This window comes from Coturnix japonica, chromosome 3, assembly GCF_001577835.2.
Source record: "Coturnix japonica isolate 7356 chromosome 3, Coturnix japonica 2.1, whole genome shotgun sequence".
In the NCBI taxonomy this organism is placed as follows: domain Eukaryota; kingdom Metazoa; phylum Chordata; class Aves; order Galliformes; family Phasianidae; genus Coturnix; species Coturnix japonica.
Genome location: NC_029518.1, coordinates 13,326,622 through 13,345,276, shown reverse-complemented (window position 1 = coordinate 13,345,276; position 18,655 = coordinate 13,326,622). Strand labels below are relative to the sequence as shown.

The 18,655-nt window shown below is 41.8% G+C and overlaps 1 protein-coding gene across 6 annotated transcripts; it reads right to left on the bottom strand.

The window, feature by feature from the left end:
- Nucleotides 1-536: 536 nt before the first annotated feature.
- Nucleotides 537-18,588, bottom strand: FERMT1 (fermitin family member 1). Of its 6 annotated transcripts, none has more exons than XM_015857009.2 (17): nt 18,435-18,572; nt 16,531-16,633; nt 15,201-15,368; nt 14,892-15,056; nt 14,448-14,681; nt 12,922-13,068; nt 12,155-12,368; nt 11,429-11,531; nt 9,817-9,924; nt 8,763-8,894; nt 8,567-8,616; nt 6,750-6,874; nt 5,679-5,785; nt 5,255-5,476; nt 3,649-3,773; nt 1,957-2,098; nt 566-828 (listed from the first exon to the last, which is right to left on the bottom strand). In XM_015857009.2, exons 4-17 carry the CDS (start codon nt 15,040-15,042, stop codon nt 655-657), a joined length of 2,034 nt encoding a protein of 677 aa, XP_015712495.1. In that variant the 5' UTR covers nt 15,043-15,056; nt 15,201-15,368; nt 16,531-16,633; nt 18,435-18,572; the 3' UTR covers nt 566-654. The 6 variants fall into 6 exon arrangements, with proteins under 6 accessions (XP_015712493.1, XP_015712495.1, XP_015712496.1 ...); XM_015857010.2 differs by having other exon boundaries at nt 16,531-16,630; XM_015857011.2 differs by lacking the exon at nt 15,201-15,368.
- Nucleotides 18,589-18,655: the final 67 nt, after the last annotated feature.

Below are 18,655 nucleotides of genomic sequence, written 5' to 3'. Positions count from 1 at the left end.
GGTAGTTCCTACTGGCACTTCAGCTCCTAACACCAGAACTAGCTCTTTTGTTACCACCAAAGAGAGTAACAAGGACAGAGAACAGAAATCAGGCCTATGCTCAAAGGCCTTTTTAATAAGTAAATAGTTTAAAATAATACCTAAAGCATTTTTTTTTCAACCTGGAAACTGACAAGAGTTCCAGAAAAGATGAACATCCTGAACCTAATTCTGTCAAGATAAATGCTTTGTTCTTGGTATGTGGTAGCTCCGCTGGCTCTTTGGGAGCAGTTTATATGGGTGAAGGTAGATGCAGCACCACGGTATTTTTGAACCATGTAATCACTACTTGGGTCATGACAGCTCAGCCTCCAGGGCTTTGGACACTGATTGAATGTCTGCTGTTCCCAGCACAAGTGTTAGACGGGTGATCTAGCTGTAAAACATATTTATTCAGCACTCGTTCTATTAAAGGATGGCCTTTTGAACAGGGGCTGGTTTGACAGTGGGAATTACACAGCTGTAACAGAAGAAATTCACCGCACAATGCTCTCGAGTTACTGTACAATTCATTTATTACTTAGAATTGAACCATCAAAGATGTGGTCTGGCTTTATTTTAATCACCTCTGGGACTCTTAAGCAGTGGGGAGAAGCAGGCAGAGCTCGCCTCGCCTCATTCCTGACCTCCAGTTAGTTTGTGGAACAGCTCTTCATCCAGAGATTCATTGTGGTCTTTGGAGCGGGTTGACAAGAAGATGTAGCCCCCAATATGCTCATGGATGATTTTGCAGTCTGCGCTCAGACATGTGAAAGCAATAGACACGTTCTGATCAAACTCAATTCCAACCTGGAGAAAATACATAAGGAAAAAGAAGGAATGGAGATAAACTGCGTCATTTTTCTGCTTCAGCGTCAGAGAATAAGCGAGTGTGAGCACAGCTGGACCAGAAATACTGTGGCAAAGCAGCACCTGTCTCTGCTAACCAAGAGCTGTAAAGATCGCTGGGTGTGCAGTGTGCTGAGGGTCTTTGGCTTCTTGTTTGTCAATGTTCTGTTCTGGCAGGGCCCCCTTGTGGTCAAACGCCTCATTGACAGGCAACAAAAAGTTTCAAATGATTTTTTTTCTAGTGACGTATTTAGTGAGAACGTTGAGAAGAGCAGAAGTGGCTCTCCTGACTCTTTGCACATTTAACCAGTTATGTTTAATACCACTCGTTGTTATGTGCTGCTTTGGGGGCCAGGTTTTGATTTCCAACTACTGTTAGTTCTAAAATCCAGCAAAGTGTGGGGTTAGTTGCTAACTGGCTTTTGCCTTTCTGAGAGGCATTATTTGCTCTGGCATGAGGTGTGCAGCAACAGGTACTGTATTTCATCTCTCCTGGCTCTTGCAGATGGATATGGAAAATAGTGTAAGCAGGAACAAGTTCAAGGCTGCTAGTGTTCAGATCAGCTTACCCTAGTTCTACACCTACAGTTTCAAAGGTGGCTTCAAACTTTGAAATCCAAATGCTCCAGTGGGCTGCTGGCCAACTGCTGGTGGCACAGAGCATCCAGGAGCAGAAGCACCTTGCTATAAATTGCGCAATGGAGCATCTTTCTCAAGACCATGTGTGGACATGGGGGAGTTTGCAACCTCAGTCTGGGATTTGAAAAACAATTTGTGCTGCTGCATCCTCAGCATGTAACAGGGACTGAACTACTGCAATTTAGAGGGTGATATATGAATAAGAGCTATTCTTACAAAGAGGAGGAATTTACCTTCAGGTCTCTGTATTTCATCCCACTAAAATCAAGGGCAACCTGAATAATCTTGGTAGGTAGATTTTAAACTTGGAGAACTTAGAGTTTTCTGAACATTCACTACAGTCTCACCGAAGAAAAAAACCCTATGTTATTTAATAACACATCAAACACATTTAAGATTTCCTCTGTCTGAAATGTAATGGCTGAATGCTGGGAGCTGTTCCTGTTTTACCTGGCGTATTTCCCAGTTCACATTCCACTGCTTCATGGCGGAGAACCTCCATGTTGTGATTGGGTCTCCTGTGGCCATATCTATTCTTATCAGCCTGTTGTAGGACACCCCAAGCACGTCTTCTTTCTTGCTTCCTTTAAACCTGAAAAGAAAACCACACCCAACTTTTGAGCAGATTTAGTCTGCGATGATTCTTGTCTCAAGATGCATTTAACATGCCTTCCTGCAAAAGTGCAAAAAAAAGAGTGGGAAATTCACAACAGCCTGTATGCACGTCTTTGAGTAGCAACATCACCACAAAATACTGAGACGTGTTGATTTTCTTCTAGCTTGAAGTGAAAATGAGGTACAACAGCAGCAGAATTTCCTGCAAACAGAAAGTTCTGAGCTGGACAAAACAAGGGAAGGACTAAGCAGGTAAAAAAAATACCATTCACAAAAGCTGAAAAAAGCCTAACTTGGCTGCTGCTTGTATGTTCTGTTATTTTTATCCTGCCTTTGAATTTTCTGTCCTTAGATTAAACTGAAAAGGGAGATAACATGACCTGGACCACAAATAGCATCTTCATCGTTAACTCCTCCACTGAGATACTGTCCATCAGCTTGCAGAAATAAACCATGACATGTTTTGCCCACCCTATAAAATTTAAGGTGGTTGTTACAGAATTAGCTCTGACAGATGGGGCAAAACATCTCTGTGTTAGTTAATTAAATACTGACAGGGAACATTCTTGGGCACTGAACTCAAGTGCCTGTTCTGTTCGACTGCTAGAGGAGCCTCGGGCACAGTTCTGGCTGCAAGAGAGCAGCACTTTCCCACGTGGCTCCCAGGGATGGCTGAGGAGCTGGAACATCCAGGCTTAGCTTATGTTTACCAGCTCTGAGTTCACTGCTAGCTCATGCTGTACTGGTGGTTCACACCCTACTACTGGGCTGGGGGAAACAGGTGAGTTTAATAGTACAGATGTCTGCTGTTCTATGCCAGCCGGCCTCTGTGCCAGAGTACAGTTACCAGCTTGCTCAGTTTATACCACGGATGATTCCTGAGTAGCACTAGGAGAGGTAGTAAGAAATTAAGGAGTGTGCCTCTGAGTTGTGTCAGTGCTCTTCATTCTCTTGGTGTTTTGTCAAGAGAAAAGGATGCGGGTCAGATCCTTTTGCAGAGCCACGCCATATTGAAGGGAAGCATCAGGGGAAATCACTGTGAAGTCAGCAGGACCTTTCTTGTGCTGACTGTTCTTCCAGACTAACCGAAAAGAGGGATTCTGTGTGCTGTTTTCTTAGAGAAATGCCAAAGAAATTATGCTCAGCAAAAAAGCATGCTTTTGTATTCTAACAAATGAGAAATAGAATGAGAAAATGTACAGCAAACCTGAAAACACCAACAAGATTTCCCTTTTTTAAAAAAACATTTTAGTGATTTTATGTCCAGAAGTGTTTAATCTTACTGATGTTATTTCAGGCAAAACCCAGCAGGTTTGTATAGAGGAAAAGTGGAGACTCTCATTCCAGGAATGGAGTTACTGAGTGCTACTGCTATAGAAAAAACCAGTAGCATGGAAGTTACTACAATTAACAAATGCCTCTGGGGAAAACAAGTACTAAGAGAATGTTTCTATAACAAGGAATCTAATAAATTCCTGAAAATCAGTGACTGTGAACAGCCTGCCATTGCCGCAGCAGCGTGATTACCTTACAATGTAGTAGGATAAGCCAAACTCGGGGAGGGACTGCCATGCTTGAATAAAACGCAGCTTTGCCTCCACTAGGGGCATCTGGGATACGTTTTGGTGAGCCTCCAGAATACGAGCTGCCAACTGGGAAACACAGTAAGAGAGAAAGATTTCAATTGAACAAAAATATACACGTTTTCACTAAATCAAACTGCATTAGCTCTGATGCCAAGTTCAGCTATTTAGTGGTCACTGTTCATGCTGTCATACTGCAGAGAGAACTTAGGGAAAGACCTGGAGCTATTTGGGCAGAACAGCACAGGAAGGTCTCAGTATTTGGGTTTGTGCTGCACTCAAACTACTTCCAGCACACCACAAAATGATCTTGTCAGGCCCGTTCTGTACTGGGAGCCTGCTGGCAAACAGTGACGAAGTCTTTGTTCAGTTCCCTCTGCTGTCTGTGTCTTCTTCATCAGGCAAAACTATGGGATGGTATTATCAGGGCAAGGTCTTCCCTTGAGAAGGTGATTCATAGTGTTATAGCACTGCCAAAACAGACTGCTGCAGTGTAGCTTGAATTACTAGTAAAATTCTGGCCCGTGGCTCCCTGCTGGCCAAGGCAGTTGCAGAAGATGAACATATGAATTGCATGTTCATTTTTAACAGGTCCTCCAAATTCAGCTATCCTGGAGCAACAGTTTGTTCTCATTCAGAACCTGCAGCATCCCATGCGAGAATTGTTTTTAGCCAATTTTTTCATGATTCTTGCCTTGCACTTCTCTGGCAACATGGGCCCTACTGTACTTGCTCTGGATTGACTCCATCAGCTACAGCTGACCTGGAATACCTCTGGAAAACAGTCTTGCTGGAATGTTAAACGCACTGCTAAGGCACAGCTCCACACACCTGGAAATGAACACTCATCACCCTCCAGGTGAGCAGGACATTCTCATAACTGAAGGCTGGGAGGGAGAGACGGAGCTCAGCAAACCCCTCAGGATTCTTTACTGATGTACCATTTGTTACTCAGGCATCTTTTAAGCTCAAGGTGTCATGCATGGGCTAAATACAAATGTATTCACAGTAACAAGAGTCCCCTTCCTTATCTAGCTGCGCTAGTTACTGTGCCATCTATCTAGTCCTGAAAGCAGAGTGTGAAATGTGCAGTCAGCCCCTCTTGATTAGGTGATGGGTTTATATGGATGATGCTGAGTACCATGATGATGCAGAGTACCCTATTACTCTGCTTGAGAGTTATCCTGCACTCATGTGGGCTGAACTCTTGTCTCAAAGGGGCAAATAGTTAAATGTAGGGGAAGGAGGGGTACTTGGTTTAAAATGCAGGCAAAGTCTTCTTTTCTTGCTCTGAAGAGACTTTCAGGGACAGCACCATAAGGAGAATGTGATGAGTGACTTAGGAGACAGTGCAGATGTAGGAATACCTGAAATAAGGGCTGAGAGAGCTGTCCCTGTGCTCAGTTTAAAAAAGAGGCCTCTCACTAAGTTTTAAAGGGGCAAATAAGTAATGCAAGATGATTCTAGTGGAACCAGTCCTATCCTTTAGCACTCGTCTGCCTGGTGTTTGGAACAACCCATCCCCACCTGTAAAGCCATGCTCCATATACCTGCTTAGACTTGTATTTTTTTGCGTAACGTAGTGAGACAAAGCATTCTGTTTTCATATCTATGCTTTCTGGATCAGAGGCGGCCTGGGGAGACATAGTCCAGTTCTTCATCTTGAGAAATGAAAGGATCTTGTGAACCTCAGGCTGGTAAGAGCTGTCAGCCATTGTTCTGCCTTTTGAGGCTAAAACAGAAGCAGCCATCCACCGAGCATATTGATTCTCCTGCAACAAACACAAATGTCGATATTTCTGGACAAACCATTTATGAAGATGGCTCACACATCTTTCTCTTTACAATCAAACCACAGTGCTTAGTATGTGTGGATGTCTAGTTACATTACTACAAATTTTAGAATTGGACTGTGGGTCTAGACAATCTGCTAATAAATCTGGAATATAAACTTCCCCTTGTCTTATTACTCACGTTATCACATCTTAAGTATACTTCGTTCATGCCAGAAGCAACCGGAATTAGCAACTTGATTCCAAACTTCTTTGCTGCAACATTTACATCCGGTACAACTTCACATCCTAGATAACAGAGATTGAGAAAGAAGTGGATTTATTTAATTAGTGCCTCACTTAGTACTAGTTAATACTGGAAAACTGCACTTAATGGTTGTTTTGCTTTAAAATTGAGGGCCAAGACTTCCAAAGATCAGGCCTAATGAGAGCTTTCTGTTCTAGTTCACTGCCTGGCCTGGCTTGCCATGGATATCAATGCTCTGAGCATGAAAAGCAAGTTATTCACTATGGAAGAGAACAGATGTGGTACTTTCAAAACTTCAACTTGGTCTTAAGAAATGCTCAACACTTAGAATGGAGTGGAGTTGATGAGACAGATTATTTTACCCTAAGTGATTTTTTTTCCCTCATTTTAACCTAAGTGGTTTATTTTCAGAAGCAACTTAGTAATGAAAATGGGACATAGGTGACATCTACAACAGAGCTGGAGATGTAGATGGAGGCTACATATAATGTTGGTGTGTGCCCTGTGTACTAGCAGTGTTTCTCTTCCAGAAGCACCTAAAGCTGGCTGCAGCTATGAAAATTCCCAAGGCCCAGAGAACTTCTTGGAGGTGTTGCTGCACAGTGGTAAACAGCTACAGCATTCCAGATCATTGCGTCATCCATAATCCTCTACTACCAATGTGTATTCGCCATAGACAGAGGTGAGTACTGCCACTTAACAAAGAGGAGAACTATTTGGTAATAGATCACATTCTATCTCTGATTCATCCTTATATTAACTCAGGAGTATGTGCAATTTTACAAGCCAGGTCCAGATAACCCTGTGCTAAACTACTGAATCCATTCTGTACAGCCTTCTGAAGATTCAGTCTGCCTGCTTAGGAGTGTCAGTAACTGAACAAGTAGTTTCAGGACTAAACACAACTGTGCATGTCTTGAGTCTTGCAGAGATGTATTCAGTTGTGATGTATTCAGTTCATTAATGCAAAACAAAACAGGTAAAAAAGGAGAAGAAAATTCCTACCTTTTAGGTTTAGTTTCTCTATAGGTTCTCCCTGTCCAGATTCTTTGTTTTTAAAATAAGATATAGAAGTGTCTTTAAAGACAAACCAATATGGCTTGATAGTTTTGACTGACAGTCTCCTGGGCCTACAAGAAAAAAAGCAATCACATTTGTTGATATTGAGATGTACAAGGCACTAATCATAATTGCCTTGAAGTTACGTACATGTGGTTTCAGTCGGGCAACTCACACTTGTGTCATCGAGGGGGAAAGCACGTGCCTGGAACCAGCACAACACCCAGGTTATCCCAGGTGTGTGTTTTTCTTATCCTAGACTCCAGCCGAATCTTACCTGTAATTCCTTTCCCTCTTTTTGTTCCCCTACTCTTCTGTGATTTCTCTTATTTTTTCTTCTTCTCATAAGTGACACCATTTCCTTCCAACAAAGAATATGTATGTGTATATAGATACATACACATATATTTAAGATAAACTCAGTAATGCTGATGTAACCCACTAGTTTGTTCTTAAACAAGAGAAACTTTTCAGCTTTTCCTTAGCTAGGAAATATGCACCCATCAAACTAACCTGTGTGCATTGAATTGTAATGGAGTAGAGACCATCTTTTTGGCTTTATCTGGAATAATATCTAGCACAACAAAATTATGTTCCTTGTCTAATTTCAGAGGTTCTGTAGCACTCCAAGAAGTAATTAGTTGAAACCATCTTATTCAACCCTGCACACATGTATATACATGGATTAACCCACTTCAGTACTTTGCTAAAGCACACTGATTTCTTTCTAACAGTAGGCAGAAAAAATGTTCTACCACTTAGCAAATTTCTACAATGCATTGGTTTAGTAAGTGATTAACTATGTCTATAGGACATGTTTAATGATGAAACATAACCACTGAATGTTTTTAAAGCAAACTATTCAACTGCTGGGGAAAAGTAAACTATCTATTGTTAGAAGCAAGTAACGGCTTAATTCCTTTTAATTCTAAACCACCTTTGTATTGTGCATGTCAAATGCAATTTCTTAATTGGAAATTAATAGCAGTTAACAACAAATAAGCATTTTCAAGTGTTCAGTTTGTTGATTACAAGTATGACTTGTAAACAGAATGAATCTAAAAGATATACCCGTAACAGAAATCTTTATCTTTCTAAAACCTAAAGACCGCCTTGAAGAAAGACACTGTAGACTTGAGGTCAGTGTAGTCACTTAAATAACCCTTAAATCAAGACATTACAATGGGATCACAGAACTCCACTTCCCTCACTTTACTTATTTAGGTGAGGTATTACTGAGCTGGTTTACTATACTTTTACTCCAACTTGAAATTCATTTTGATGTAGAAAAAACAGACTCCAGGTCTGGTGAGAATGGGGTAATATGTTTGTTTTGTTTGAAAAGGAAAAAAAATCTGCAAGGCTGCTTTCAGAAATTCTTCTCAGGGAAAGGCAAAAGTTCTTTTCCATGTTTCTCACTGGCAGAAATGAATCACAGTAAAATGTGATTGAAAACAAAATTGTAAATTATTTAGAGACAGTGATTGATGAGTGCTAGGAAATTACAGAGAAATATAAAGAGCCTAGACTTTTCACAAGCATAAATATAGATGCCATAGCACCCCAGAAGTTAGAAAGATTTGAGGAGAATCTGGCTTAGAAGCAGTAAGAGAAAGATTTGAATAGGGCAACACTAGGCTATTTAGAGCTATCTGGTGTATTTGCTCAATTATAACCTCAGGATCTTCTGTAAGATTAGAATCCATTTTCAAGGCATCTCTTGTATGGTAAGCTTTTTGTTATTATTGGTTTTAATAACTCACCTAACTAGCCTGAGATAATCAGCAAGTTTCGGGATGTCTGTGATGTCCTCCTATCAGGAATAATCAGGAATAATTTTAGTACAATACACTTCGTAATTGTCTGTTAACTCTGTTAAGAAATCAGGAACCAGGAAGGCTCATCAGAACCAATACATTTGATTTGGTGAAAGCAGTTCTGGGATGCAAAAAGACATACCAAAATATTACTTGATTTTCCACCTTCCAGCGTCACCTCCAGATTAGAAAGTGCAGCTTCTACTTCATCTACTTCTGATTCATTGGTGAAATCTTGCGTCTCTGATGATGATGATAACTTGCTTATGTGATACTAAAATAAATCATCAAGAATCAGATTTGAATGGGCAAATTTATTTCAAATAGCGATTAGCAACACAGAATCACAGCATATGAAAATGCCCTTTGGTCTTCTGGGTCTTGGTCAATTGTTTAAAGTTCTGCAACACAGAACGTCTTAAAGGGAACCACTGAGTCCAGTGTCCTTTCCACTGTAATTGGTGACAAAAGTTTCCCATCTTAATTGTCAAGATTTATATTCCTTCCCTGTATAATCATCCTGTTCTGCATTCTGTGAGGTTGACTCTGCTAACATTTACATTTTGTCACCTGTCAGTGCTATCCACACCACATGGAAACTTGAGAGGTGAGTTCTGTGGTATTCTACAGTGGCAGGCTGTGAATTTTTGGCAACTTCATTTAAATTTAAAAGGAAGGAATTTTATACTAATGAATTGTTGTGTCATATTACCCACAGTAAGGGACCAGGCCATGATAAATCATGTTAAATTTATATGTACTTAGCATCTTTTGTGTAGCATCTTTATCTTCACACTGCGTTACAAGGTTTTTTTATTTTTGTCTGTTGAGATCATATTCATTTGCGTATTAGATTTTCAGGAAGAACAAATGAAAGGTGGGAGCTGGTATGAGAAGCAACACTTCATAGTAATCCCCTTCAGAATAGACAGAATGGTATCAAAGTATTATCTTGTGAATGGTTAGCTTTAGCTAGAGCTAGTAAATGGTTCCATGAAGTGTATGTGTCAATTTGAGTAATGGTATGCTGCCACTGAATTTATTTGTTTTAGTTAGTTGATGCTCCTTACTGTGTCTCACTCAAATAGGAGGCCCCCAGACCAAGGAGAGCTACTGGCCTGCGCTCTGTTTGTGTCCCGTCCTAGCTTGTGCCTTCTTCAAGAAAACAGGTTTTGCAGCTTGGATCAAGTACGTGCCTGTAGTGCAGCAAAGATCAACATTTCTTCCTCTGTGCAGTCAATTTCTTCTAAGAGGATGGCCCAGCGGGCTTGCTCATATATTTGGTTTATTCGCACGGCATCATACTGTAGCGAAAAAAGAACAACACTGGTCATTCATGGCAATCAAGGTAAAGATTAATGTCAGCTGCAGCTGATCTAACATTGGATTGAAGCTGTAGAAGTTGACTCCTTCCTCTCCCTAACTTCTGCCCTGCTGTATGTTCCCATCTTTCTCTTATACAAGCTCACATGACTGTAATCACACAGTGACTTGCTGATCCAACAGAAAATGAATGAGGACTCTGTGGCTGAAGTAGAAGGAAAGACCGAGACTTCCCTTTTTGTGGTAGTAGGTTTTGGACTGGCTTTAGCCAAATGCGGAACCATGCTGAGAGTAAAAATAACATCACATGGCTGACAGGAATATGACATTCAATAGCTTGCTACCGACAAAAGACAGAAATTCTTAGTCCTTACTTCCTCTCTTTTGCTTTTGGCTTTTTTGGTTCTGGCTCTCCTCTTTCACTGGCTTGACATTTGTCAGGTCCTGCTGTGAACTGCTTTAATTCACTATCCATTTTTTCAACATGGATTAGTTTAAATTTGTTTGGTCAGTAAACTGAAGTGAGTCATGGATACTCAAGCTCCAGAGTTGGTGGAAGGCAGCTGACGGGAGGGTGAACCTGGGAGCATGACCTCTCTCTTTCAATAGCTTCAGGATACTCAATAGCTCATTGCTATCTTAGGTTATTTCATGGCTATGGCAACGAATGGAAATGTCAGGGCTGCTGAAGCTGAGGCTCCTATTTGATTTTTAGCGGGGATGGCATTTCATCTGAAAGAAAACAGGTTTACAGAATTTAAGGAAAATAATCATATGAATGGCAAACCCATTTCACATTTAACTCTTGATTTATAATGGTCAATAATCATAGTCTAACTTCTCGAAATGTACCATCCAGGCCCTTAAAAACCTTGGCTTAATGAAACCACAGTGCCTGATTGACTTTTAGTTGAAATAAACGCATATGAGAGGCAAACTGAGAAAAACATATAGGTGATTTTGGAAGACTAAGTCTTGCTTTCAAATGGGACTCAAATACTTTTACTGAGCTTTCCAGAAGTATTTAACCATCCAGATATATTGAAGCTAATTTGATTTAAGTGCCTTGGAGCTTCAGAGTCCAGAAAAGCTGAATATTCATTAAAGGGCAGTAGAGCATAAATGTCACTTTCACTCCTATTTTCAAAATTAGGGCTTATACTTCTAGATCATTTAGGTTTAGTTTTTTCCTTTAGTTTTTCTTATTAGGAGTGAAATGGAAAGTAAACCGTCCTCTCTAGAACTACAGACACTGTTTCTGGTGCTCTTCAGATCTCATCTTTACACTTCAGGTCTTATCACAGGTAAAGAATAGTAGTTGTGTGTCTAGAGGGGAAAAGTGCAGCCATAGCTGAGGGGCAGAATTAGAATTTTATCTCTGAAAGGCCTGTGACAAATCCTAGCTAAAATTCAGTATCTTTGTGCTACAGCTCCTTGACATGAAAGCGGTCAAAGAGTGAGCAACAATAAAAACAAAGCTCTTACTTTTGGATTCAAATCAAAGAACGTGTAATATTTAAAGCGTAGAAGAAGCTGATCATCCTCCAGAATGCCTTGTTCCATGAGTGATCGAGATGAATCTAGCCAGCTGTGGAAGAAAACAACTCTCAAATTCATTTGTACAGGAAAGCTGTCACACCTGCAAAGCTGCAGTGTAGTTATGAAACAGAGCAGTAATGAACTAAGTCTTGCAAGTCAGGGAAAAGTTCACCTTTCAAGTCATAACTTGAGAAAGTGGAATATTCATATAGGTTTCCAACTTTCATTGGATGAACACAGTACCTAAAATCTTCCTCTTCTTTTTTTCTCTATTCAAAACATTCAGGACTAGATATTGAGAACTTACTCAATTTATCCACATGTGTATTTCCACTGTTCCTTTAAAGTCTTCAGAGTTTGCTAAGCAGTCTTTTGCTATACCCAGTGCTACTCACTTCAGTGGATTTACCATAATCTAAAAGAATTTAATCTGAAGTCTGCGCAATTGTATCATTCATCACTTTAAAACAACATCATATGATCTGGAATAAGGAAAGAATGTCAAAAGTAGTTGACGTATTTTCAAAACAAAGCCTAGATCAAAGCATGTTTATGAGTATAAATACAGCAGTTTATCAAGGTTTTGTTTTCAAGGTCTCGTTTGCCCTTAATAAGTTGGATTAATGCCACCTCTGTTCAGCCAGCTTACAAAGAAGTCAGAAGCCGTCTTACCCTGCGTTGAGTTTGGCTTTGTCAGCTAAAGTCCGAGGCTGATACATCTCTGCTAGTGTTCCTGGAGAACAGTCGGGATGACTGAAGGCAAGGATGCTGCAGTTCTGCTCAGTCAAGGGACTATCGCTGAACCAAGTGATTGTGGAAGAAGCCGGTGTCCCACTGATGGGATCGTAAGTGGGCGTCATGGTTTTACTATATAAACCTGGACTTGCTGGAAGTTAAAGCAGTAAAATATTAAACCATGGAAAACTGCCTTTAGACTTAGGTAGTCTAGCATTTTCCACTGCAAGAGACTAACTAACCTTTTTCATTTGAGACACTACTATCTCTGCTGTTTGCAGCAGTCCTTGTCCTTTTACAGGCCAAGCACCCAAATGGATAGAAGTGCTTTTCCTTCTTCTGTGAAGTGCATCTCATTTGTGTTAGACACAGGGAACACTCCCATTTTTTAATTTCTCTTTTTCCTTGCAGACTGCCAAAACTGTCAGTTTTTTTAAGGCTGGTCTCACATTTTTAATGAGCAGCAGCTGATGACCTGTTTTGTGGTACTGCCTTTCAAACAACAATGGAAAGTAGAGCATTTACACAATAGAAGAATATAAATATACTGAGGATTTCTTGAAGCTACTGATCTCAACTCAGCTGTGTCTCTGTGACTACAATCCTACACTGAACTGCTCCCCTTGGTTTTAATTGCATAACAGAACTCCTTCCTCTTTTAAACTTTCAGTCAGAAGAAGAAAATTTTACTGGTTTCTCATTACCTGATAATCCAGAACTCGTTGGAGAGTTGCACAAGTTTAAAACGTCCTCTGTAACCACTTCTTTGCTATTCTTATCTTTTTTCTTCTTTTTTCGGAGTGTATCTTCTGGCTGTTTCAACAAAGAGAGTTCTTCTGACCGTCTGATATCTACAATGGCAGTTTGGGAAATGAAGGAACATGAAACATTGGAAACTTAGAAGACTACGTCCAAAAAACCCCCCATGGTTAGGAACGACATTTGAGGAAGCTTCATAATGCTCCTGAACCTTAATTTTGGCTGTCTGAAACAAGTACCCATAGAAAATCTTGGTAATTCAGTGACAAGGCCAGAGAATGGGCAGCAAGGGTGAGTTTTGCCAGCATTTAAGCCTGCTTTCTTAGCAAGAAGTCAGCATGTTTTAGAATATAAGAGGAAAAACTCTCTCCCTAAAGGTTCCATGGTAACCTTTGAAGAAAACCTCACTTTAAATGTATCATATAGAAATAAGCAAGAACAGAAGTAGAAACAATGTATTTGAAATTCACTCCTTTGGGGTTTTTTTTTGCTTAAAAATGTCTTATTTTACCCACAAGACTGTCTTGTTGATACTCTATTCCCTACTGCAGTACTGATTCAGACACGTATTATCAGCTGCAGATCTGAAAAACATGCAAAATACTTTCATCTTGGGTAAGCAAAGACATTTTAAACTCTGTTCACGTATGAGAAGAGTTAGAAGATTTAATCTGGAATAAAACGTGGGTAGAAATATTTAATTAAGCCAAATGTCAGTTGAGCAATTACAGCATTTTTATCAGAGTTGTTAGATGTAATAAATGTGCAGACCATCCACTGCTAGAAGATGAAGCCGAAAGCTACCTTGTAATTAGTGTATCACAGAATAGATTAGGTTTAAGGGACCTTAAAGATCACCTAGTTCTAAACCCCTGCCAGGGTTGCCAGCTGTTAGATCAGGCTGTTCAGGGCCCCAACCCGGCCTTGAGTGCCTCCTGGGTTGGCATATCCACAACCTCTCTGGGCAATCTGCTGTTCCAGTACTTCACCATCCTCCAAGTGAAAAATTTCTAACATCTAACCTCAATCTCCCCTCTTTTAGTTTAAAGCCATCCCTCACTGCCACGTACAGCTTCTTGTCCATCAGGACCCCCAAGTTCTTCTCTGCAGGGCTGCTTTCAATGAGTTCTTCTCCCAGTCTGTATTTGTATCTGGGATTGCCTCAACCCAGGTGCAACACCTTGCACTTGGTCTTGTTAAACCTCATTAAGTTCTCGTATGCCCACTTTCTGAGTGCACCACCAACAGGACCTCAACTATCCAGTACTCTTGCAGCTCATTTTTGACACTGTTTTTAGCAGAGAATGGGAACCACTGGCATGCACTGGTTACTACAAACAGAACACTTGTCATTTCATCCTACCTCAACTCAATGACACTTCTTGGGCTAGCAGGGAGTAAGGATTTTATACAAAAACAAGGACACCTAATAAAATGCTCATTTAGCTGCCAGAGATTTAGCTTTACTTACTGAGAATTTTGCAGATGTCACTGACAGCTTTGAACACCACAGAAGAAAAGCTGACTTTCAGTCTTACAGTCTTCATGTTTGGCAAGCGAAGCCGCAGCATTTTGTGCTGAGTAGTAAAGAGCAGCTTAGCATCTGCCTGTACCCCACATTTATCCAGAGTCCAGTGGGTTTTCAGTAGCCAGCACTTTTTTTGCTCCCACCAAAGGGCGTAGTCTGACCAATCTTGTGACACTTCTAGGAAAAAACCAATAACAATATATGAATGATAATCCTGATGTGAATGACAAAACCTTGACTAAATGAGATTGAAAAGCACACACATAAGGAAAGAGACAAAACATTGCTGCTCTTTGTTCCACGGGGAATTCCGAGATTGAATGGATTAAAGGAAAGCTTCACGTATTATATTAATAACACCATACAAATGGAACGGTCTTTACTCACTGATCTGATCCACCAACTTCAGCATCACTCCTCCAACATGGAGGTCCCCTGTGACCCGCAGTGTAAATTCCTTTTGCTCCTCTTCACACTGATGATCGACTGTCACCAAGAGCTCCCAGGTGTTAGAGCTGTACTCACTTGAGGAAGTCATTTTCTGTACAAGCTCTGCAAAAAAAAAAAGAAACAAAAAGGATATTTTTTCCTCTACTCTTTGAAACCAACGCACATCTTCACAGTCTCAAAACATATCCATATTGCCATGATTTCACAGCAGCCTTAGTAGGAAATTCAGATGTGTTCTCCTGTTACCTCTGAACTAAACTCTGTTCTTCTGATTACTCTTGCAGGACAGAGGTAGGATTTCTTTCAATTCTGGGTGTATTTTTTTCCTGTAGCTGTAGGTGGGATCTGTCCTGGCAATCTATCCACTGAACTGAGGGATTTTGTTGACTTTCACACTCACAGCTGTAATTTTCACTGCAAATAAAAGTTTACATTTAGAGCAAAAGGCAGAAGAGTTCTACCCGAGTATTTTACCTATTTGGGTAGGTGTGTGTGGGAGTGTACAAACATTTTAATGGCTCACTGCCATCAACATCAAGGCACATAGCAGCAGTTCCAGCTGACTGTCTGCTTCTGCAGGGATGAAAGCATGTATTCTGTCTCAGCATGATGAATCACCTGAGATTCCACCAGGTTCCTGCCAGGACAGGTACATAGTAATCATGCCAAGCCAAACTAGGAGAGATGCTCACAGTAGAAGCAAAGCAGGTTATCATCAGTAGAGTTCTGCTAATTAGTGAAGAAGGAGCTTGTAGGTGTACAGTGCCTGTTGCTGCAGGAATCATTTGGGATATTTACCCAGTGAAAGAAGATAGGAGATTATCACTCAGTGTCCCATCAAACTGAACCCTAGGAAACAAACCTTTACAGTGGAAGTTCAGGCAACAGAGTGGATGACTTCCATTTATCACAGACATTCAGCAGTGTATGAGAATTCAACTCACAAAGACTTTGGCCTCTGGTGCTGTATGCAGACTGCTTGAATGTACAAAGTAACTAGTACTTGTTTACAAAGAAGGCTAGAAGGGACACAGCAATGCTAACAGGCTTTTGTAGATCCTTAAAAAATCATTTAGTAAGCTAAGTCATTCAGCCTTAATTAGGTCAGAACATAAAATCAAGGCCCATTCCCACAGGTGAGGAGTGACAGAAGGAATGACCCTTTCTAAGACTGACCAAGGGACAAAAGCAGACTTGTTTAGGTTATATGAATGTAAAATGAAGCTAAGGGTTAAATACTTCATGCCTAAAAACAGGGTTTTCTAGTTTTTATTCCACCTATGCACCAAATTCATAATAATAAAGCTTTATGTTACTGATTAGATAACAAAGGAGCGTTTATGTGCCAAAAGATACTATTTGAAGGCAGCGCCGAGTTCAATGTTCAGAGGTTCCCTTCCAGAGGCACAGAGAGGCTCAACAGCCAACCTGTTCCTGCTTCGTCTTCCCCAGACTTTCAAATGTGCTTCCTAACTTCTTACAGCTTAACAATTTCAATGGGAAGACTTCAGATTTGTTGTTAAATGACACAGCATGTAGTATTTGCACTATGGAGTACAGTGTAAAGTCATCTAACCATTTCAGTCAAGTTCTTTGAAAATCTGTTCTCCGAATACCACCGTTGCAGACTTGGTTTCTTGAACTCCTTTGGGTTCAGGCCATACTTTGTGGCAATCCTACTGATATAAAAGTGGATATTTAAGGGATAATACAAATATGGTGGCAACGACAAATCTATTAATAAGAAAAAATGATTCCAAATGTAAGGGCCATGAAAATGTATGTGTTAAGATTTGATTGATGCCAAAAGAAAATGAATGATAACATAAAGGAAACAACCTGTCTGGCTGAAAGCCATCATTGATGCAGTCTTTTTCCCCTAAAAGGAGTTTAACTGGAATAGTGCTGAGAGTCTGCCCTGAATGGCTCAAATCGTGACTAGAACAGAGAGCTCCAACTCTTGAACACCAAAAGGCCAATTGACACTGTGGAACAAACGCTGTTATTATGCTCCTGCATGTGCCGGCCTACACCTTTGTCACCAAATAGTTACTAAACTAAAAACTAACAAGGGCTGGTGCTTAACCAAGAAGTTTGTTTTGTCTTGGTAAATAAAGGCATCATGCTGTACGCTGGAAAACACTATAGCTGTACTGCTTCTGGGATACAGCTGGGATCTGTGCTGCTATACAATACATGGATTTACCAGCTTAGGTGTGCTTTAGATCAGGACACTGTATGTATTGTGGAGGCAGTGTGCAAGAGCTCCTGAGCCCCAGAACACCAGGATTCAGCAGAAGGGAACACAGCGTGCAGGAGATCAGTTGTTACCATTGCACTTTATTCACGGCAATAGGAAAGTCACAGTGCCACCAATCACACTCCTGAGCATCCATAACAACATTAATATACAAAGAAATGGACGGCTGGCTAAGCATGAGGACCATGTGATTGCAGTTCAAGAGTGCAAGTATGAAATCTGTCAGAGCCGTAACTTTTGCCTACACTTCAGTCTGCTGTGAGGCAGTGTTATTACTGAATTATTCAGTAATATCTATCCAGCAAAACCATACGGGGAACTTCTTTTTCAATTCACTGTATCTTGCCAATCCAATTCCGTGCACAAACGCTTGTGCTGATGTGGGTGAAAAAGAGCAGCCCGAGGGCTGGGTGAGACTCACTCACACTGCGGCTTTACAGGCCTGGAAAACCATGGCCTGAGAGCAGCACATTCTGGCAGCCCATCATTCCCTGAAGCCGCTCTCCTGCCCACTTCCTCCTCGAGAGGTTTGAGTTTGAAGATAAGGAAACACAACCACCAGTAAATCCATCGCAGAACAAAGCCCGGCCTCAAAAGAGGTGGCAAACCCTGCAACGGGCACAACTGACTGCTGTGCATTAAAAACAGAAGGTACGGCCCCAACTGCCAAGAGGGGCCATACAAGTCCTGTGTCTTAAACCTTAAGGTGGGCACTGGATGTGCTGGTGGGGCAGCATCACTGCAGAGCCTGTTGGCCAACACAAGTCTCCAGTGCAGCCGTTTCGCCCTCATGGAGCTCTGTGCAGATTTTAACCTCAAGCTTCAAACTTCGTGTAGAAATACATGCGGACATGACCTTGTCTGTGCAGGAACAGATTCACCTTCAGGTTAAGCGGGGCACACATGCAGCGTGCCGCTGATGGCCCTGCAAGCTCTCAGACCAGGCAGCTCTCTATCCACAAAGAGAAACGCTTTGGAGCGCATTCTGCACGGAGCCCAGGCCTTTGAGGAAGTGCCCGGCTGCTGCCACCCCAGCAAAGAGATCTCCCCAAAGGGCCTCGGTTGGGACCGGCTCACAGCGCAGCGATTAAAGCAGCTCCCCAGATAATAATCACTAATAAGCTCAGCAGACCCCACGCTCGCCGCCGCTGCTCCGCGCCCCTCGGCCCCGGCACGGATCGCCCCGCCGCTCGCGCCGCTCCCGGTTCTCGCTCACTCACTGGGGCCCGGCCCGGCCGTCCCTCGCCTCCCCGCCCGGCTCCTGCTCCCTTCGCCGGCACCTGGCTTCTCAGCGCCGGGAGGAGGAGCGACGCCCTGCCCGGCCCTACCCGCTCCGCGGCGGGGCCCCGGGGGCTGCACCGCTCAGGGAGCGGCCCCGCTCCCGCCCCCTCTCCGCGACAGCCAGCCCGCGGCCGGGCAGCCGGTTCCTGCCCCAGCCTGC

Coding starts and splice junctions, on each gene's coding strand:
- FERMT1 (XM_015857007.2), bottom strand. CDS start 15,042: ATGACTTCCTCAAGTGAGTACAGCTCTAACACCTGGGAGCTCTTGGTG. Junction 9,925..11,428: donor TCTTTGATTTGAATCCAAAA/GTAAGAGCTTTG, acceptor TTTTCGCTACAG/TATGATGCCGTGCGAATAAA. Junction 5,786..6,749: donor AGAGAAACTAAACCTAAAAG/GTAGGAATTTTC, acceptor TCTGTTATCTAG/GATGTGAAGTTGTACCGGAT.